At 36.2% G+C, this 23,166-nt stretch overlaps 1 protein-coding gene across 5 annotated transcripts in view; it reads right to left on the bottom strand.

The window, feature by feature from the left end:
- IMMP2L (inner mitochondrial membrane peptidase subunit 2) overlaps window positions 1-22,664 on the bottom strand; it is a 409,528-nt gene extending 386,864 nt beyond the window's left edge. For 2 of the 5 annotated variants that reach the window (XM_014871176.2, XM_088165491.1), the window contains exons 1-3: window positions 22,606-22,664; window positions 13,590-13,727; window positions 6,398-6,501 (exon numbers count right to left, since the gene is read on the bottom strand). In XM_014871176.2, coding sequence (XP_014726662.1) covers window positions 6,398-6,501; window positions 13,590-13,724 — 239 coding nt within the window. In that variant the 5' untranslated portion in view covers window positions 13,725-13,727; window positions 22,606-22,664. Of the gene's footprint in view, window positions 1-6,397; window positions 6,502-13,589; window positions 13,728-19,731; window positions 19,794-20,696; window positions 20,945-21,635; window positions 22,067-22,605 lie in introns of those variants that run through there. The other 3 variants (XM_088165488.1, XM_088165490.1, XM_088165489.1) reach the window with 3 other exon arrangements.
- Window positions 22,665-23,166: the final 502 nt, after the last annotated feature.

Here is a 23,166-nt window from a genome sequence, read left to right as displayed (position 1 = left end):
TGAAGTAAAAGTAATTAAATTGAATTAACAGATCAGTTAATGTTGAAATTGAAAATAACTGTTAACACTCCTCCAACAGCAGAACCTAGGGCCTCCAAATATAACAATTAAGCGGCTAACACCTGATCATCCTATAATTTGAAGATCACAACATAACCATTTTTTCTCACATCTTTCTCACTTTCCAAAGAATCAGACATACTCATATTTTTGTGTAACTTCAAATTGTTTTTATTATTTACGTCCTAATCTAGTGGAGTTGCAACACTGCTATAACTCACAGTTATTCCAGTGTAAATATAGATAAGTCAATACACTTATATATACAGTACCAATTCAGTAGCATCAAAATTAAAGCTGTTCTATATAGAGTAATCTACAGATCTCTATTTTTAAGTACTTTGCTTCTGAAGTGGGCAAGACTAATCTCCATCCACTTTCACTACAATGGGTCTTAAAGAAACTTATGCTACTTACCTCAGAAGTAAATTCAACCAAATTCCACAGACTATCTATCTAATTATTTTTGTCAAGCCTCTCAATGTTGCATTTTAAATAAAACACAAAGACTATGTTATATGCAGGAAAACCAAGAACGAACAAACTAACAAACAAAGCAAATCCAAAAACTAAAACAACTGGCTAATTAATGAAGTGGATTTAGTAAACTTCCAATGTGGTATTCTAATAGATACTCTAACAAATGTTCAACAAGCAACAATTTGTTTCTAAATTCAACAGCAAGGTACTTAATTCAATAGCAAGTCCAATAAAATCAAAATCAACCAGAATATGAAGTTTTCATAGCACGACTTACAACTCTACCATAGTCTTCTTAATCAGCCAATCTATCAATCAATACCTCTTTCACAAACAGCAAAGGCAAACTGACTTCCTCATCATTACCTTTTAAAAAATAAATATACTTACTTTTAAATCTCTAACTTGCAATTTAGCCACTAAACAATCTGTAAGCTATAACATTCATTTATGTGACCTTTTGGCCTAAAGAGTGTAGGCAGACTTTCTAGCAGTGATTCTTGCAATCAAATCTTGACAATTTCTTAGTCATATCCATATACTTTAAATGTAACAACCATAACTTCAACTGCAACAACTTCTTTCCTCCACAATTGCTCAGTTTCCACAGTAATGCAATCACTGCCTATTAAACCCCTCCTGATGAGCACTTCATAATACAGCCAAGGATCATGAACAGTATCCGAAAAGTTTCCTTAGAAAAAGGATTTTACTTTATAAATTGAAGATGCAAGGCTTTCTTCCACCAACAGTATTAACACACATATATAATATGATATCCACACTAAGAACAGATCATAACATAGATAATAAAAGTAGAACTATATATTTTATTTTTATCAAGAAAAGACATGAGAGGGTTGGGGGGGGTTTCCCAGCTAAAATAACAGGATAAGAAAAGATTTTCTGAGGTCACTGAGACACAGAAACTAAAGTGATTATTTAGCTTCTGTGTCAGCACAACCTCATTTGCAGTGTCCTACCTGCCAGAAGACAGATGACTCGGTACAGACACTTAAGTACAAACAAAAATAGAAGAGAAATTGGAAAACTTAAGAAATCCAAGCAGAGGTATTCATAAAAGGTTGTCCAGTATTTTAGTCAGAAAGAAGCTTTCTTAAACATAATGCAATAACCACAACATATCCATTCATGTTATATCTATCAGAATTTAGTAAAAAATCATTTCATAATTACAACTAATTCAAATTCAAGGCAGTTCCTTCAGTAAGTACCTTCATACTGATATTTATTTTATTAAGCGAATCTCAGTAATGAAATTCCAATTAGATCTTCTATGAATAACATATATTCAGTTTGCACCATGTGAGAATTCTTTTGTTTTCATCAACTAAACAAGACGACATTCCTTCAAAAACTGCATTATGCAGATTTGCGTGTATAGGTTGGAACTTGTTGAACCATCACATAAAATCATCATCACTATTATCTTTTCCAGTTCTCATTTCTGAACAGATGCCAATGAGGGACACAGCTGCAGAAACAACCTCAAATGCAGTACTTTGATTCTACCTCCAGAATGATGATCTGCACTGGATTTTTCAAAGATCAAGCTCACATGAATGCTTAGCAGTTTACCCTGAATAAAGGAGTTTTCTGATAGGTCTGAGGAAGCAGTGACAGAAACCACTTAATATCAGTCATAAGGATAATAAGGATAGGAGAAAGTATGATTTGGGATTTTTTTTTAATGTCAAGGCATTTTCTATGTAGAAAGTTGGGTTTGTATTTAAAGCAATTATGCTCCTATATAAGAACTCAAAAGAAGCTGACAAAATATACAACACTTATTTCCTTATTTTTATAGCTGACCTTTAAAAACATGCTTTTAAACATACTGCCCATTTAGCTATTATAGTTCATACTTTTAAAAGCATGTTACCATTCAGAATGTACAGAACAAACAGCATGGTTCTCTTTTTTGTTTTCCTCAGATTAATTTAGCACAGCTATTTTTATTTGACACATAAGAATACATTCTAAATTAGCAATGTAGGGACACCTGGCAACCTATCCAGCAAGCAGGTTCCTGCTCTCAGTCAAACACTGGAGAAGGTGTTCTCTCTATTACAGACATAGCACAACCTTTAAATAAACCTCTAATTTTTGACCTCAAGGTTAAAATTAGTGTCTGTGAATATTTAAAACCGTAACTTTTCATCATTTGAAAATCTAAGTACCGACCTTTTTCTACATTAAGACAGGAATTTTGGAATAAAAAGATGGTGTGATTGTGTGGTTAGGACAGGAGGTTTTCCATAACAGCAACCAAAATGAATTCTAGACCTAGAAATCACTCTTTGGCAACATGTTTTTATAACAATGCCTGCATTTGTACACAGTAAAAAACAAATTGCATACAAGTAAAGTTGGCAAAAATATCCCTTAATGTGAAGTAAAAGAGTACTATCTCTATAAGTACTGGGAAGTGCAGCTGCAGCATGTATTCCCAAGCAACTGCACAAGCTGTACAACCCCCACTGTGACACATACGGCTCCAGCTACAATGCTGCTGGCACTCAAACTTTACAGAGTAAAACCAGCTGAGAGAACACTACATACCTTATAACTCATTCTGCAATATCTGATAATGTTCTACACAACTGTTGAGATGTACCTCAGGTAAGTTCTTTCAAAATAGATGCCTGTTTCAACACAAAAGTATTGAAAAATCAAGGTCTGCCTGGTAAAAACAAGCATTCGTCTTTGAAAGATGGCCTCATGTGCTATCTGATTATTTTTCCTCTTTGAAGACAAATAAATGCATTTCCAAAACTAAAAATATAACACACTTTTTTCTTTTTTTAAATCCATTTAGGAGATGGAAAGGTAGTATTCTGGAAGACAGAATAACTGAAATTACTTCATTTATTTAAAAATTATCCCTGTTTTGATTTTCAATGTATTAAGTGCCAGTAATATTGCAGTACCTAAATTAAGCACTTAAGTAAGTGATCAAGTTAAGAATGATAACATTTTTCTTAGTTCTGAATCAACTTAAAATTGTGCTTTCAAAAGTTACAGCATGTAACATTGAGCTCTCCTAATTCTAGTATCAATAAAAATGAGTTCAAGTTAAAGGGAAAAAATATTCTAAAGGCTGAGGTAACATATTTGTAACTATTTGTAAAACACTAAACTGCAATTAAAGAAATAATTTTTCGCTACCAACTTATTATCCCCATTGGTTTTACCTGACTCTAATTTAATCTTTTTAAAGACTAATACCATGCTAAACGTCTAAATTGTTTAAAACAAGGTAAATTCACATGCCTGCATACAGTGGCTAATTTGACAGCTGTGGCTGAGATGAGTGTCCAAGATGACAGACACATGCAGTCTCCATTCAGTACCTACTACCTCTACTAAGTATAAATACCACCAAGTACTTGAGTACTTGGATGTTCATTTGCAATCAAAGTCATAAAATAAATATATATACATGTTTATCAAGAACTAGATTTGGCAACAGAGGAAAACCCTTCAGATCTGCAAGCAGTATCAGAATCATGACCACAGGCTCACAGATTCTCTTCTGAGGCATCCAGGACCACCAGGACTAAATCACTTGTTTGCTTTCTTCATACTATCAGAGATACCATGTCATTCTGGATGGCTGCTGTTTCTACCACAATTCCTAAAGGGATTGTTGAGATCCCAACTAGCAAAGTCCATTGCAAGTAGAGGGTCAACAGCCAAAACCTGGAGCAAAGAGATGAGTTTGAATGGCCCTGGTCATGCTGCCATGAAGGATTATTTTACTTCAGCTCTTGTTCTGCAAGAGACCACCTTTCACAACCTCTAAATTATCTTCTGCTATAACTTGGCAAAGAGGAGACAGTGGACAAATGTAAAGCAGCCAACAAGGATACAAAACAAAGGTTGACATACTCATTTGCCTATCCCAGTCACACCAACACTTTCTCAACTGAATTTCTGAGAGGAATAGTAAAGGAGCACCTGATGGGAGATCGGCCTTCCCCATTGATGCCTTACCTAAATCAGATGCTGAGGACCAGCAAGTAAAATTCACTCATATATATGAGTTATAGAAATCATAGGTAAACAACCAAAATGAAAAAGATAAAAGTATTAACCTGTTTACACCATAAAACCATTGTATAGCAAAATTAAGTCTCAAAAACTGGCAAGTACAAAATCACATCCAGATACTATATCCTGCAAGACTTTACCACACAATTAAAAACTTAACAATACAATAAGGAAGCCAAAAGTGCTTCTAACAAACCCATATCATGAGGTCCTTAAAAACTGTTACTGATAAATGTAAACATTGAAGGATATTTTATATTAAAACTATCCAATAAATTATTTTACATTTTTCAACTTCCTTTGTATTGATCTTAAAGTGCTTTTGGAGTACTCTGATCTGATTATCCAGTGGACTTCCCAAAGACTAAGAAAAACTTCCTTACAGTGCATAAAAACAACTTCTTCTATGTCAGTGTACATAAACTCCATCAAGATTAGAGAGAAGTTTCCAAACATACAAAAATCCCCACAGCATCTAAAATACTAGTTATCATGCTCAAACATACAGCAAAGTGAAAACAACCAACGCAGATGGCTCAGACAGAATCACAAACCTTCAAGGAGTATAATAGGAATGAAACTATTAATTTTGTTTTCTGATCAGACAACATGCTCATTATCTGTTCAGTCTATTAATTTCAAATCAGTTATACTGACTCTTTTAACAATCACCAGAGCATGACTTAGGCAGAGGGATGCACACACAGGCAGAATCACATTTTACAACAATCATTAAGTGATCTGAAATTGGAGTCCTTTTGCAATATTATCTGTAGCAAACATGAATAAATTCATATTTGTAGCTAGACTACTTACAGAAAATTTTACATGACAGAAAATGAGACAGATCACAGTGCAAATTTTAAGTGTCTAGCAAAAGAAGAATACATGAGAGAGCTGGCTTTAAGAGCTGGTAGTGAAAACTGTCTTACAAATTACCACTACAGTGAAGAGGTAGGCAAAAAAATGAGACAATTAGAAATGATATATGACAAGAAGGCAGGCAGATAATATGGCTTCCAAAGACATTTCTGTTACAATCTACATATTGTGCATTTCACTTACAAAACTAAAACCTTAAGCTTAAACTCTCCAAGCATATAATATGAGTATGTATTATAACCCTGCATCAGTTATGAGCACTTTGACATTCTATTTCTATATTATATTAAGGCTGAAATGGAGTTTCCGTCCCCTGTTAGTCATGAGTATTTTCAACAGCGAAACACTGCCACCTTTTGGCTTGATACGTAGACCTCTCAATTTTAAATGTAAAATTATATATTTTGCTCCATTTGTCCTTTATGGAGGTGGCTGAATTCTTGTGATCTTATCTAAAGTTTTATTCATTAGACATACTTCACCAGGAAGAAAAACATACAGTATTAGTCGATAAGGAAAACTGAAAATTTTTCTCATAAGTACATAGTCAAGCAACTTAAAACTACACTACTTTAAGCCATATAATGTTTTATATATTTTCGATCTCACAACTCTTTGTTCTTGGCAGTTTTGGTACACATAGACACTTGGTTTGGTATCATATAATATCTTGCACTGCCTTCCTTTCAAGTAAAAACTTAGTAATACATTCTTTGAACATCTGAGTAGTAATACATTCTTTGAACATCTGAGTTTTGAAAACAGACAATAGAAATAACAATAATGCACTACAAAAATGTTATGTTCCTGGTTCATGTATATCCCTACATTATTGTAGATGAAACACCAATAGTTCAACATCTACATAAGTATATATTGAAATGCATGCAAAATTACTTACACTAGTGACACAATGTCCCCACGCTGTACATCATAATTTCTAATGCTCCAGTGGTTTAAGAGTACTACATCAGATGCTTGTCTTCCCCCAGGATTCAAAGAAGGCTGAGAGAAGGGGAGAAAAATAGATCTACATTTAGATCTGTATTTCCTTTATCAATCTTCTACCTAATTCTCTTCCCGTCAACAGGTGAAACCATTAAAATTGCTAAAAACATACCCACTTACTGTAAGAGGCCAAGAATCTGTTGTATTAGAGGAAATACATTTGAAATACATTTCTTTCTTAAATGACATGTCAAATATCATTAATTTATGACAAACTCTAGTTCACATCTTTCAATGCACTACTGCATGCAAACCAGATTACATAAGATACATACTTATGGCAAACCTGATGCAAAGAAGAGATTGCTGTTATTGCTTATCATTTAATATTAAAATCAAAGGAGAACCAAGTAACAAATTCCCAGGAAAAAAACCAAACAAGCAAACAAGCTTTTTGCAGGCATCTTACTATTTATAAAAGCACAATGCATTAAAAATGAAGTATGTACTTGTAGCAATACTAATCTCAGCATCCTTTGCAAAGGGAAAACAACAAGCCCTATACCTACAGCACACACCGACACTGGCAATAAACTGGGCCTTCCATAACAGGACACAAAAAAGTATGAATCAGCTAGGAAGTACATCAAATCCCCTGAAATTATTTGGTGTGATATGATACAAAACCAAGGTACCTGATCAATGCTGGCTCTGACTTAATTCTTGGAAAAGGGCAGAGGAAGGAAGAAGCCCATCACAGTACTGTCGTTATTTACATTTGCGTGGCTTACTTTAAAACAGACTCCTTTTACTAGACAGAAATTATTTAAAAGTATTCCAGACTGAAGTTTTATAATAGTTTGTTTCTCAGAAAGCTTTTTCAGAGTCTCCAAATACAATTACACTATCTCCCAAGTTGGCCAAGGGATCATGCAGATTAATCTGCTAATGCAGATTCTCCAGCGAGGTGATATATGCAATTAAGTATACAGTGTTGAAACTAGGCTACCCATCCTTTGTACGATAACTGCAATGTTAGCTAAAGAAATGTGTTGTTGTTGTTGTAGAAGAGGCACACTATAACTGGAACCATCACATAAATCACTGGACTTTCACTGCTGATAGCACCCTCTTCAAACCGATGGCAGCTCTGATGAGTAAACCAACAGGGAGACTGAAATTACCTCTTCTCAACCCTAGTAATTACACAGCGTCAAATTTCATTCTATTGTTATTCCGTAAATTTTGCTCTCAAATAATATAGTTATTTAGTATTTATTTCTAACTCCAAAAGCAATTCAGAAGTGCTGATTTCTCTTTACTACAGTTTCTCATTCATTGTTGCTAAACAGACTGGTTGCCATAGTTCAAGCAGAAGTTGTGAAAAATTAGTTTTTCAAAGTGCAAGAGGAAGTCATGTGATAGGGTCCTCAGTAGGTGTAATTCACAATAAGCTATATGATAGGTCAAAAGAATAAACGTGGTAGGATGTCATATCCCTCCTCCTCTCCCTATGTTTAGTTAAAGAGCAAACATGGCTAGTTACATTTTGGGCTACAGGCAAATTTCTAGTTAGGTAAATCAGGGGATCAAGGCAGATCACTTTAGCATCCATAGATAAAAGGTCCAAGTCTAAGTGTCCTGGCTTACAATGTAAAGATGTGCCCAAAAGTATGTATTCTATCACTATCTGTTAAAACCAGGTGGGGCAGTGTTCTTTATCTCTTCCACAACCCATCCTTCCTCCAGGAGGATATCTTCTGTTAATGGGCCATTGAGTCCCACTGAATAACTGATAGAATTACATCATCCCATTAAGAGATGATCCAGCCAGGGGGAGGAGCCAAGCCTTTACTACCTAGATAAAAACTGAGATCTGGAACACCAAGGCAGCCTTTTCCACTGGATCCCAGAGGAAAAACTGGACCTTTCAACATCATCACTGGACCTTTGGAGGAAAACTGCACCTTCTACAGGAGCACTGCTTCACCTGAACCACATCTGTCATCCAGGAGGACTGCAGCCACCATTTAATGGGACTGCTACCAACACCCTGACTGACGGGGTGTCAGGTTGTATTCTGACTCTGTCAGTAGCTTTTCTTTTGTATTACTGCATGTTTATTTTTTCTCTTTTTTTCCTATTAAACTGTATTTCTGACTTGGAGTCTCTCACTGGTTTTGCTTTCAAACCGGTACACTAAGCTATAAATATGTTAATTCTTATTACTGTTTTATTTACTAGACTCAATGCACTGCAAGAAACAGAAAAATGAAACCCAGGAGCTAATTAGCAGTTATTTTATTATTAGTTTTTAATAATATTAGAATTATTTCTCACCTTTACAGCATTTTCCACCAAAGGATCAAATATTTACATACAAGTGACTTACATAATTCTCATTTTGCCAAATGCAGATACATAGGGGCCAGAAGCTTTACAACACTACGAAGTATAAAGCACAGCCAATCTTACAAAGCAGGGATCATACTTATGACATAGTCTCACAAAGTAAACTCCTTAATACTCAAAGGTATCTGCCTTAAAACATCAAAAGAGAAGGATGAAACAAATAGAAACCTTAAACCATTGTTCCAAAAGACAATGTATCTCACAGCTGACACTTAGAAATACCTAAATGAGTGTTCACACACTTCTTGCATTAAATAAACTCACATCAACTACATCTTACAGAGAAACACATCATGTACAGTATTGCCCTAGTTGTGCTATCCCAGTTGATTCCTATTTCTCCTATTTTTTTCTGCATTTAAACAAAGGAAATGCCATAGAACTTAAGCACATTTAGATATTCCATAAGCTGTTTTAACTTAAAGCACTCTAAATGCATTTTTAACAATACCTGAACTCATTTTGATCTACAGGGTGGATATCCAACTCATTACACATTAGAATTGTGTTTGAGAAAAATACAATGGGTGTAGACTTTTTTTCTTCTCTCTCACAAAAAAAACCCTGACAAATGTTCAGACATTAATACTATTTTGTTAGAAGAAACTGAAGGAAAACTATTCATTTACACCAACAATCACTATTATCTATTAAAAAAAGAAAAGGGTAAATCCTTCAGCAAGCCTTTCTCTACTGTAAATTACACAAATTGAGTATATACACAAGTATAACAAACAAGTATAGAAACAATACAACTTATTCCTCATGATATTTTAACTGGTAGTAAGGTTTTATGTCTAGCAAAATCAAAATACAGATTCTGCAAAAGGAGTCAACAAAGAGGGTCAAAAGGGCTTTTCAAAAGAAACAGAATGACACAGAGGCTTCTGCCTTCTAGTCTGAGGCATTATAACTTCTTTGCTCAAGGTTTCGGCATAAAAGCCTGCTACAAATGAGGCACACAGGTCTTAATTTAAACTGTGGTGCAGAAGCCACAAAACATTACTCTTTCCAATTACTAACTAATCTAATGCTAAAAGCATGCAAATTGAGATCCCCAGTCATATGATGAAGCCTCATAGGACATGAGGTTCCATAAGTATGAGGGTAAAAACATGCCCTTTTGCTATAAATAATGATTAACTTGATGGTTGTTATGCTGCTAGTGAAGGTCACAACTTATTTGCTTGTAGCTTGGGGAACACAAAGAATATTCACATGAGCTTACAGGCTTAGGTACAGTAATCCTAATAATAAAGTTAGGAGAAACTGCCACAGAATAATTACAACTGCTATTATGCATAATGGAATAGAACATTCAATAATGTTTGCTGCAGAAACACGAGTACTTCATCAGAGATCACTGGTCAGGCCATTTCCTATAATCCTTGGTATTGAACTGTTTGCAATAGAGCTTGCATATAAAGCTGCACATAGACTGTCATCTTCTATCCCACTTGAAAACAGACCATTTGATGTAATGAATTTACAAATTTATATATCCATGAGGGGTTCCTTTTCCACATCTTTATGTATGAAGAGTTCATGATACCAGACAAACAATGAAACTCAAAAAAATAACAAATCAATATCAAGATGTCCATAAGACAACAAACATTTAAAAGTATACAGACTGCACTACAAGAAGTCACACACAAAAAAAATCTACAAGCCATTAAAAAAACTTATTACCACTTATTTGTATCATTTACATTTAATGTTGTAAACAGATTACAACTCACTAGAAACTCACTATTTGTAGAATGCTAGATGAGCACATCTATCTAAAATCCCAAGCAACAAAAACTGCCTCATGTGAGGATTAAAAAACCCAGTAAATTTGGAAATAAAAGAGAAGGTAATGAAACTATTAAAACTGTAAAAATTATAAACTGCAATAGTTCACTGTTATTCCCTATAGGTTAGAGTTAATATACATATACACTGAAGTCAGCACAAATGAACTTAGGACAGGCGGCTGAAATCACTGACAAATACAAAATCAGCTTGAGACAATAGAATACACGAAGTCTGTCTTAATTGATTGGGTCAGAAAAATTTGCATTTCCAATAGTAGCTTTATTCATATGCTTGCCAGGGTGTCAAAAAGTGTTCCCATCATCAGTAACTATGAAGCAGCAGTAAGGCTGGTCCAGAAGAAAAGGAGAAACTGTAGGGGTAGAGAGAGCACACGGCACAGAACAAGAGTAGGAAAGCAAGCATTACACAGAGAAATTTATTTCTTGCTTCTTGTCAAAACTTTTAATTTCAGGCTCAGCAGGAGCCAGAATTATGAGTAGGCAAAGCCAGATAGACATTTTAGAGGTCTATTACAAACAAATTCTTGGGAATCTTACCATGATATCAAATTGAGACAATAAAGAATCATGTGATTGAAGGATACATGCTGACTACAAACTGACTGAACTTCAGTCTTCCTCATACCTATGGCTTTCAGATATATTTGACAAAGATCACCCTCCAAAGAACATAGTTAACCAACAGAATTGCAACATGACCAGTACTCCTTCAAGCTACTCTTAAAGAGAGGGATACATGCATTATAATTGTGTCCCTGTCAGACTGGCTTAGGTGTCGAATAAATCTTGGCAAGGAAATTAGTACCTTATTAAAAGCACTACGATTTTTTTTTTCAATCTGAAAAATGGCCATATGCATAGAAGTTTAAAACATACCTCTATTTAAATTCTGTTTCAGAATAAAACCAGAGAGCTTTACAGACACTGAGGTGTCAGTAAAATTCTAAATGTCAACTTTCAAGCTATCCATTTTTCAATCAACAGAGGGAATATTTAGTTAACAGATACAGTAAGGGAAAAGCTTAAATTTCAGTAATCCAGTGAATATTCCCTTTTTGTCAGGTTGAATAAATCTAAGCAAATAACTGTAGTGTTTTTCAAATCTTCCATGAATAAACCACAGTCAACTGTGTGTTCTTCAAGTGAGTAGAGAAGCAACACTCCAAAACAACACCAGAGCACTCCCAAACGCTTGGGACTGACTTCAAAGAAAACATAATACTGAGGTATTAACCAGAGGGGCACAACAGACTTGTAGAGAGGGAAATCCAAGAAATTTCTTTCCAGCTACTGAAGCAAAACTACTAAGCAATAATGGATGTCAAACAGAACACTACATCAGACGCAGAAAAGATCAATGAATGGCAACATGGTATGCTAAAAAAACCAACACCTCAAAATTTAAATGCTCAGGTCACACTAGTAGCAAAAAAACCTCAAAAAGCAGAAACAAAGGAAGAAAGCCAAAACCAGAAAATCCAACGTGAACCTGCATCTCGAATGGTCCATGTGACCCTAGACAAGGCAAAAAATGCCATGCCTTTGCAGCCAAGGCAAAAAATAGAAAGATGGAAAACAGGAGAGTTGTACTCATCTGGCTGAGTTTGTACTTCTCTAGATGCTGTGCTACGTATTTGAATTTCTCCTGTCTGAAGATAGTAAAAAGATAACAAAACTGTTTTTCAGAGCTTTCCCTTCCTCTCCTTTTCAGTGCAAATTTCTAGTTCTGCAACTGCAAGCCCTGAGATCCTCCTCTCTTTCACTGGTCATCAATGATATTCAGAATAACATCCATGAAAAAGGCAAAGATAATTTACATTACACCGAGCTTTTGGCCTTAGATTGTAGAATTACTGGAGTAAGATGATTTTACTTTCATCTCTGTTCTTGATGTGAGAACGGCCTGCTGAGGTTTCTTGACAGAGTTTAAACATCAGACTACCACAAAAGACACAATGCCACCTTGCCATCCCCTCCTCCCCACCACCTGCTTTTTAGAACATTAAACATAAATCAGCCAAGTGCAGGTTCAAGCCTGAGTTTTCTAGTCCACATGCAAATTCTGCATAACTTAACTCTAGCAGCTGGTCTTGATTGCTATGAAACCTCTCTTCAAGATTCTGAGCTTATTAAGACAATCAGAAAAGAGAGCTTGACTTCCAAGAATCAAATCCTTACTCTCTGCTAATTGGAATGTTGCAACATTGGAACAAAATACATCATAGTTTTCAGTGGTGATGCATACCAATGAGAAGTGCAAATGATTTAAAATGCAAAGTAACAATATGGAAATTTTCTACCTACGTTAAAATATAGCTTTTTCAAAACCAAATAGTGAAAACAAAATAGTGTTCATGAGTATTTATTTATCATCTAAATGCTACACATCCTATTTATATTTACTCGCTTATGCTGTACGAACATTCAATATAACCAAAGTAAAAACAGTGAACTCATACTTATTTCCTAATAAACAGAAGCAATAATAGTAGGTTCATGCCACTTTCAGTATTCTTTCCTGCAATAGTGCCAAATGTGTTCATTAGTAAGAACATGTATAGCAAGAAACAGTTTTGCCATACAGTTACTAGAAAGCCTCTTTGTGAGTCATCAATTGAATCCCAAGAGATAAAAGGTATTGCTTCAAATATTTCTAAATGTTTAGGAAGATACCAGAACAATCTATCACTATTTATCCATATATTTTCCTTTTACTGACCCAGAATTTTGGGAAATTTATTTTCAAAATCTCTTCTTTCACATCACAAAATATTTAACAAAGTAGAAATTAAACTATTCCATATTAGAATGCTATTTAATAGCAACTGAGAAAAATATTTTTTTCACCTTGCTATTATCAGTGGAGAGCCACCTTTCAATTTCCTGACAGACACAAGATATTTCCATCAATACCTGCATGGATGCTCCTTCCACCCTTGCGACACAGGCAACTCTGTCCAGGAAAGTCACAGTCACAGGAACAGCAACAAAGAAACCTTTCAAAAAGGCTTTAATGTATTTCTTCCCCAAACCCTGAGCCTGTGCCATAATCTGAAAAACATGAAGGAAAGAGAAAAGTTGTTATAAAACAAATTTGAAGTAACATCAATATGTAGCAATTAAACATGAACAATTAAAAATAAATGTATTATCTGTTAGAGTCTCACAATGTCCAGAATGAAAAGAAATGAGTGTACACATGAGAATGGAAAAAAAACCCCAAACCAACAAACCAGAAATCTTAATCAGATTTTAAATGTCTGTTCTACAGAACAGAGCTTGATACTTCACATACACCCTTTACCTAATTTGAACATAACTTGTGATCTTGTACTAACAGAAGTACTTGATAAAAATGACTCAATGTGGCAGGTAAACAAGAAAAGCAATCCAACCAGACAAAATTTAATAATGCATTTTGAAGAAAAAATTAGCACTGCAAAAGATTTTCTCTCCATATACTGGTATTTATTAATTTTTCACTCCCAAAGGTGGATTATGATAAGCAAAGGAAAGCTATTTGCAACACATCACCTTTTCTTTATTAAATATTTTCACAAATGAAAATGCACAAATGCATCATTTCCACACTTGTGTTAACTGCAAACGTAAAATCAGTTCAAACTGTCACATATATCATAGGGACACACCATAACACAGTGACTCCTTGTTCACCACTCCATCACAAAGTTAAAAGCACATTGGCAGACTAAGGCAGCTATATAATGACACATGGGATCATTTCACTCCTACTCCATGTATTATACTATCTCCCATCTATTTAGCCCTGAATGTGCTTGGAAAACACCTACAAAGATCACTGAAACACCAGCTGTTTGATTGTATTATTCGTACCTCTGAAAAGTAAACTGAATGTCGAGGTGCTGCAGAGACTCAAGCCTAATTCACGTAATTGCAGTTTCATTATAAGAAATGCTGCCCTTCACCTATTGGCAACTCCCTTTTAAACTGTTGCTTCCACCTAATGAATCCCTGGTAGATCAGTTTGTGTTTATATTCAAGATCATAGAGTTATTTTTCAATTAAAATAATGGAAAGCATAAATATATGCAGTCTCATTCAATCCTTTTACAAAGTATTTAAAATTTTACAATATAATCATTTTTTCTTTGTTGCATTTGCAGAAACATAGAAGTGATTAACTATTTGTATGCAGAATATAAACTGGCAACACTGATGAAATAGTACTGAAGGTAGTATATCTGTCACAGATAGAGCTTCTTAATTCCAAAACTCAGTTCTACAAAGTAAGCCATCTGCATAATCTTCACTAGAATTCTTTACAGATATCAATAGCTTTGCAATGACAAGAACTGTCTTCTAAGACTATGACTTCTGACATTCACCTTCAAAGGGTTTTAGTTATTTTTTTTTTAAGTGGAAATATTTCATCATCTGTAACTTCCTCAGAAGCTTAAATTTTCACACTGCTTATAATTCAGTCATTTTCTCTCTGAATATTTTGTGCAAACATTTTCAATTTGCATTAACCACTTTTGCAAATAATTTTAAATAGGTTGCCAAACAGAACAAAAACCTCACCATTTCAAGACAAAAGCTATAAGGATTTACTCTCAGCTGTCATTTAAAAATTGTTATTAGAATCAATCCACCAAAAGAGACTATTGTCTCAATCAGCAGAGCTTTACCTTTGGAAAATATGCCACATAAAAATAAAAATTCTAAAAATGAGGATTTTGTCTACCTTCTGACTATATCATTTCCTACATCTTAATACCCTTCTCTCAACCTATTTACCTTGAACTGCATCTTAAGTTTTGTGGCTGGAACTCTACCCCTCTGCTATGAGATTTGGCATCTCAGACCTCCTCCACTCTAACAGCAATGTCAGCCATAAAACACCATTTTCAGACCTTACCCACAAATATATTCACCATGTTCTCTAGAGTAACTTTAGCAGGAAAACACTGTCTGACACATGTATCACAATATGGTTGATTTAGGAATAATTTTTAAAAATTCAGAAATCAAACAACTTCACTTTTTAAAAATTCCTCAGAATCAAACCTCTTTTTCAATTACAATGAAACATGAATATTCATCCCATCCTTTCTACTAAATCCACGGACAGATCTTGTTATATAAACTTCTTGCAGAAGCCCCATGCTAGTATCTACAGAAAAATCTAGAATCTGAAGAGAAGTAATTGGTCAGACAATCCACAGGAGACCAACCATATGCTTCCTAGAACTATAAGATAATTAATAGTGACAGAGAATCTAGCAGTCAGGTTAAGACAAAATGCTTCATTCTCAGTACACCATTTGGGCAAGGCAACACCAGCAGTTTTTAGCAACTATGGACAACACTGGGAATTAAAGTCCTACTTTTGTGAGTTTGAACACATGTAGCATTACATGGCACAATATAAAAAACATGAGAGAAGAACTACCAGCAGCATCCCTACAAGCAATCAATTTGGAAAGCCACCAAAACCAACAGTTCATATGCTGAAGGACTTCTCTACTTGCCCTTAATTTTCTCCTCTTGGTAACAGATCAAACTACTGGTTCCACCAGTATGAATTAGATGAATCCTTCATCTATAATGATGTGCTACATTCTGAACTTCTCCTGGTTCCCCACCTCCAACAGCAAAGGAGAGCTTTTCCCCATAACACAAACTGAGCCAGTCAGCAGAAGCTTCTCTTCCCAAAAGACAGCAAACATTTGCACACACATTTCAAACAATTTGAGAACTATCTAAAAACAACCCATCTTTAACCTTAAGTCCTTTCATATAGCGAGACATTTTCAACACAAAGGCAAGTTACTACATGTCAGTATCTGACTTAATAGTGCACACATTTTTGCAAGGTCTGTTTCATAAGCTTTCCCCTCTAAAACGCACAGACAAGTAAATGCACATGCAGAGTTGCCACGCAACTGTTGACAAAATAGTTCACCACCAAAGTGTGAGTAAGTGGGAAGCTACCCCTCACTCTTTCCATAGAAAGTTGTTGTCTTTTCTTATATTTTGATGATTGTAGGAGAAAAGAGGGGGAAAAAGTAGTGATAAGCGTTTACTGAAGTCACAAGAGAGAATTTAGGTGGGTAAAGGGTAGACACAAAAATTACCCTTAAAATTAAAAGAAAAAATTCTGGTTGGAGTTTTTTTTTTAATAAAGAAAACATAAGATAGCCATCGCTCCCGAAGACAATATTCTGCTCTTAGAGATTTCTAAAACCTCTCTAGATTTTAAAAGCATCATGTTTCTGAAGTGAAATTCTGAAATAGTGTCTGGTTTATGATGACAGGTTTAAATGCATATCAGTGAGGCAAGCAAAGCATTGTTTGCTGAAAAGAATAATTTCCCTAACACATATTTCTGGATCTCTGTCCAGTTTGACACCTTGAATAAGGTCAACAAATCACAACACTTAAAAGATGTGGGGAAAAAAAAAATAAACAAGGCCAAATACAAAAAAACCCCAAAATAAAATATTTTAGATATTCATATGCTTTTCAGCACCTGTAAGTTACACTTGGTTTAGGGACAAAAACCCACAGAATAACTCAGTAGAACTGACAAATTTCAAACCAACAACCTTGAAAACTTGTTTGAAATGGAAACACAGACAAGAAAAACCCAAGATCAAAAATGCTAGCATATAGCAGGTCAAAGCATTAAGAATTTCACATTGTGCAGCTCAGAGATTAAGGCAGATGGAGCGCAGCATTATCCAGACTGAAGTATTTGGTGCACAAAAGGTCCAGGGATTATAATGAGCCTCTCATGGGTACTACAACATATGGAGCAGAGATGCTATTTAGATAGGTCTCTATGTATAAAATGTTTATTTTTTCTTACACTTGCCTGCACATTAGAAGACACTGTTTATCAAACAGCCTGCTGAAAATCATCAAGTAATTCAGAAAGCCCCAGGTTACAATATATTTGCAAACCTAGGTACTTAAAAATTATCCACAGAAGTATGATAGGAAAAATAGCTGTAAAAACAAGGCATTAGCAGTCATCTGCAAAGGAAACAGTATGGCCCCTGATGTGCTTCTACAAGAAGACATAGGAAGGAACAGGAAGGAGGGAATTATAACCTATATGCAAAACAACTACCCCACCAAGACTGCTATATTAATACAAAATGACCTATTTGATCTTGTTCAGGAATTAATAACTATATAATATATAGTTCAAGAATCCATTGAAACAACCAACTTCTTTGTCAATCAAAATATGCATTTTTCTATAAATCAATGGCATCACACTAGAAGTCAGGATATATGGTTTGAAAATAAAGAAGACTTTCCACCATAGCACATGAATAAGCCCAATTTTATTATGTCCTATGAGACATAAAACTGAGGACAAAAGCTTTTGTTTTAAGAGTGGTATAACTTGAAGATGAGGTTATACCTGGCTTAACAATCATGATTCATGAGATACTGCTCAGTGTAAGAATTTGTGTGATCTTTTTATCACATTCTTTTTCTACAATCTTTCATGATACACGGTCAGAGCTAAATACTGCCATGCAGCCTGAGTCTCATTTCCCATTTTAGTTGTACATTTCCCTAACTTCTTTATTACAGTGATTACTGTAAGTGTGCAGAGTTTCTAGTAGGCTAATTTAATTCACCTACATTTATCCAAGTACAGGTTTGGACATGATGGTGACGAATGCCACAGAAGAATCAAAACATACTAGCCCATAAGTTTTCAGTAAAAATAATCAATACAGATCAATGCATTTAAGTTTTAATTTAAAAATCCTATCTGGTTCCAGAAGGAGCTCTCATTTCTCCTTCAATAAAGCCAACTCTATCCTGGTATTATTCCACCACAGCGGTAACATGTCTGTTCAATTAATGTATTTATACTCTGCACAGGTTTTACTCATCCTGTTCCGCCATCATATTACTCTCCCTTTATCCCCTAGCATATAGACATTAAAGAACACTCCACTATTGTGAGTTTGGAAATATCACAGGTCATGGAAACGACTGCTGTGTTACCAAAGAAGCAAATCTTAACCTAATCTGCAGTTTCAGCAACTGCACACATATGTTCTTTTTTCTTTCCTCTAAATTAGTAATTTTGTTCTGACACCCAGATATTTCTCCTGCTCCAGATTTTGCTAGTTTCAACTCCATTTTGTACCATTTTCTTATGCCTTTGCTTCAATTCAAGAAATTACAATATCCATGTAATAGCTTCCAGCCCTATGAAATACACAGAATTTTTTTTCGAGTATACCACAATAAAGAAAAACAGTAATAAAAATCCATTTTTCTAATCTTCTCAGTGCTGTAACATACAGAGAAGTTCCCAGAAGCAGACAAAACCAGATCAACCATAATGAGCTTTCAGCTCACAAACTAAATATAAAAGCTTAAACCACAACAATCATTAACACGATCAGTCATAGAATTACTGCTGGGGGAAAAAATCAGTTTAATGTGATTCTTCTTTTGATAAAATATTACTATATCCCATCACTGGGATCAATGTCAAGTACAAAGGCTTAGTTGACACGTTGGTTTTAACTGAAAAGAAATTCATAATGCTTATTCTAAAAATTTGATTTTGTGTTTCAAGTACACAAATTTTACCCTAATGGACAATTTTGTATTTCCAAACAAAACATTTCACTCTTCAAATATAAGCAAAACTGGAAGAAAACACAGCTGTAGACCAGTTACTCTCAGCAATCAAATTAACTAGTTCAGGATGGCAAGTAATCAGCCATCTCTCAGTTCTGACAAGTTATTCAAGATTCCATTTTATACACACAAGCATCAAGAAAAGAAATTACAATTTTAAAAAATTAGTAATTGTTACAAATCAGATTTTTTTCCCAGCACTTAAAACTTCAGATGTGAAGATGAAATATCTTCCAACTACCATCACAGAGACCAGATTACCAGTTCTTCTAGCATAAATGTTACAATATTTGGGTTTATTCATGTTCCTGCACCTTCAAAGAACTAAAGATCGTTAATATATACTGAAGATAAAGCAAAGTACTAAATTACATCAGTTTTTGGAACTCACTTAAGATAGCAACATAACACACAATCAGCTTCTGTGTTGCTTTCAGCCAAAGGATTCAATGCCTGCAACCAAAGTTATTTGTTTAAATAAATTTTAAGTATCCTTTGCAAAGTTACCAGCTGCTGCTATGCATTGCTTTAGTCAAGTAGACTTTATAAATGAGGAGTTGCTTTGAAACTTACTGAATTTGTAAATTATATTTACAGCAAATAATTGCATAACCTTTGAATTTCAATGAATTTGTACATTCACCTAGTCAACTCTGTGGATTCTTTCAAGCACTATAGAACTGTCATGTTAGTTGTGGTTATCCAGAAGCAAACTTAGGCAAAAACGACAACAAAAAAAAGGGAATATTCAGTTTGCACCAAAATATATATCTTTAAGTATTCAGATAACATTCAATGAACAGTGTAAGAATAACAGCACTTAGCTTCTAACATTAATATCATCAGAAACAAATTCTTCTAAAAGGTTTTGCTTTTGGATTAAGGAGAATTAAGTTTCATGTGGAACAGGGAAGTTTATTCTACCCGAATGGAAAGTCAAATGAATATAAAAACAAATTAATAGAAGAAACAAGATTCTCAGCTATGAATCTTTAAAGCATGCCAGTATGCACTGAGCATGCAAGGACAGAATAAAGACTGAAAATAATATTTTTTATGGTATGAAAAAACGATGCCAAGAGAAAGAATAGAAAATGCTTTTACTATTTGAAAGGTATTTTCCATTTTCAGCATATTTCACAAAAATAACTTGTTCTCCCACAACTGCTGTAAAAGCAGCTTTATACATCCTTGTTCAAAGCAGGGAAAATTGGGACTGACTCCCAGACAGAACATTCCCATGAAATCCAGCAGTAAAACCTAACGAGCCACCTACTTACTGCCTACTGTCTGGAGGACAGCAGTAAACTAAATGTATAAACTAATACAGAAAATTATACCTTCAAAAATAATTACCTTTAACAACTCATGTTTTATCCTTGAGCTCTTGAACTCTAGAGGTCACTGTGGGACTTGTTAAGAGCAGACCCAGTGTACTCCATAATTCCCCACCATATTGATTTTGAGTCTGGGATTGGTGACAACTTCAACTGCCATGTAAATTTCTCAGGTCTCAAGAATAAGCAAAACAACTAAACAAGCATAAGGATATAGATTTCTAGAAACAGCTGAAAGCTGTGGCACCCTAGCCAACTTATAAAGGTCTCACCACAAAATTACAACTGTGACTGTGAAACCATTAAAACCATAATCTTAAAATTATTGCTAGCATGCTTAAAATATGATTTTCAGGGATCTGGATATCACACACCACTACACCTTGTGTATAGTTATTTACCACTAGCTCCAGAAGAAAATTTATTTTGGTAACAACATATAAGTTAAAGAAAAGAATCTGTAATTTTAAAAGTAAATTAAATTAAAGACTCCTGGAAAATCTTCCAAATACAGTAGTCAAAAATATTAACTTTTTTTTACAAAATGTATTCAGTTACAAAGCTACATATTGGAAAAATCAAGTCTAATTCTTATGTTTTCTAGAGAAATTTTTAACCTGAAAATCCTCAAATGTTCTGTCCTCCTAGTATATTTTGTTGACAATTTTGATTTTCTTCCTAGCTGAACAATGAACAAGTATGCGTGGTATATGCTTTTAGTGGAGAAAAAGAAAATAAAAATGTGCTGATACAAGAAGGTTATTTAGAGAGATGTAAAGCAGCGTTGTCTTTTCCATTATCTTGGTGTGCTCAATCTTCCAGGGAACAAGAATGGTAATATTTAAAAAATGTAAAACTTCTGTAATGGAATACTGGCTAATTAAAAGGTAAAAGTCTGCTTGTTTTTCAGCTGCACCATTTCTATCTAAGCTTTTTGCTAGCTCCCAGGAAAACTTGCCTTTAAAAAAGTAGGAACACCAGAGAGATACGTCTAGGAACTGGCTGAATCTCTTCTGCTTCAAGCATTGCAACCTCTATACGGAGAAGCATTTAACTAAAACAGATTGCGGGACAAGCACCAGACGTGGGAAATTAGCCACTTTAGGACAAGTTATATCATTATAAACAAACTAACTAACTAAAAAGAAAAAAAAAGGCAACTAAAAATTCTCTCAGATGTCTGGGATGTAGGGAAGCAGGAAAGCCACTCCATCAGGATATCAGAGAGCAGCCATTAACAGTAGTCCTCACAAGACAAATACAAGATATATAGAAGTTCAATAGAGCAGGAAAATAAGTTAAGTGAGAACTGCATTCAGTCTAGGACCAAGAGCAGCGCACAGCACAAGGACGACTTGCAGACATGATGCCAAGGAGCAGGAGCAGGACCCCGGAGTCACTCCCGAGCCCATTCCCCGCCCGAGCATCCCCCCTTCCACCGGGCACGACCGCCTGCCGCACCGCCCCTGACAAGCGCAGGATGCACACACAGAGCAGCGGTGCTCCTCGCTACTGACTCTGCCGGTTGTTTTTAATCCAGACCCTTCCCACGGGAAATAGATATCCCGGTAATCTGAAGGGCGAAGAAGGGAGGAACCACACACGCGACTAGCGGCGGGGAGGCAGCAGGGACGGCCGCCGTTCGCGAGCGGCCCTTCCGCCCTTCCCGCGGGGCCCCGCCCCGGGGGCCGCGCCCACGCGGGGGCGGAGCGGGGCGGGGGCGGCACCGAGCGCTGCCGCGAGCTCGCGGCCGGGCCCGCCGCGCAGTGCCTGCTTGCGCCCGCCACCGCACCGGGGCCTGCTGTGCTCACAACTGTCCCCGCTCCCTCCTCCGCCAGCACGCTCCCCGGCCCCTTCCCCGCCCCAGCTCTCCGAGCCCGCCCGGCTCCCGTGGCTCCGCCCGGCTCCCGGCCGCTCTCGCCGCTCACCCTTTGCTCCGTTCCGCGGGGGGCGGGCCGCAGCCGGCCGTGTCACGTGACGCGCGGGCGCGGAGCCTTTGGGGCTCCCGGAACGGCCGCCCTGAGGGGCCGCGGCTGCGGCGGCTGCACCGCGCGTCCGGCTCGGCCGGGCGGCCTCACGGGCTTGCCGTGTGCCACGCACACAGCAGCACGGGCCCTGCTCGGAATACGGTACTTGGCCCGATCCTTTTTCGGCCCCGGCAGTTACAGTTTGAGTCCCCAAAAACTTGAGGATGCTGCATTGCAGTGGCTGTGTTTTCCTTCAGTGAGGATGGAGATTCAAATACACAAGGAGTCTACTCTTGTGGCCGTTTTTTGGCAATTGGACAACAGTAAATCTCTATGGATATTCATATGTAATATTGGGAGTTCTTAATATTTCGGTACAAAGCTGTTCTGTACCTTGTATACAGTGTAACTCACACAAAAGGGCAGGATTTTTGTTCGGCCGGTGAGCACACCAGATTGAATCGGGACTGATGTCAGCCACACCTGCTGCACATAGAGCTGGCTGCGTTGTACTGACTGCAT

The sequence above is a fragment of the Sturnus vulgaris genome, chromosome 5, assembly GCF_052056855.1.
Source record: "Sturnus vulgaris isolate bStuVul1 chromosome 5, bStuVul1.hap1, whole genome shotgun sequence".
In the NCBI taxonomy this organism is placed as follows: Eukaryota; Metazoa; Chordata; class Aves; order Passeriformes; family Sturnidae; genus Sturnus; species Sturnus vulgaris.
Note: the sequence above shows the minus strand (reverse complement) of the source record. Positions and strands in the feature narration are given on the sequence as shown.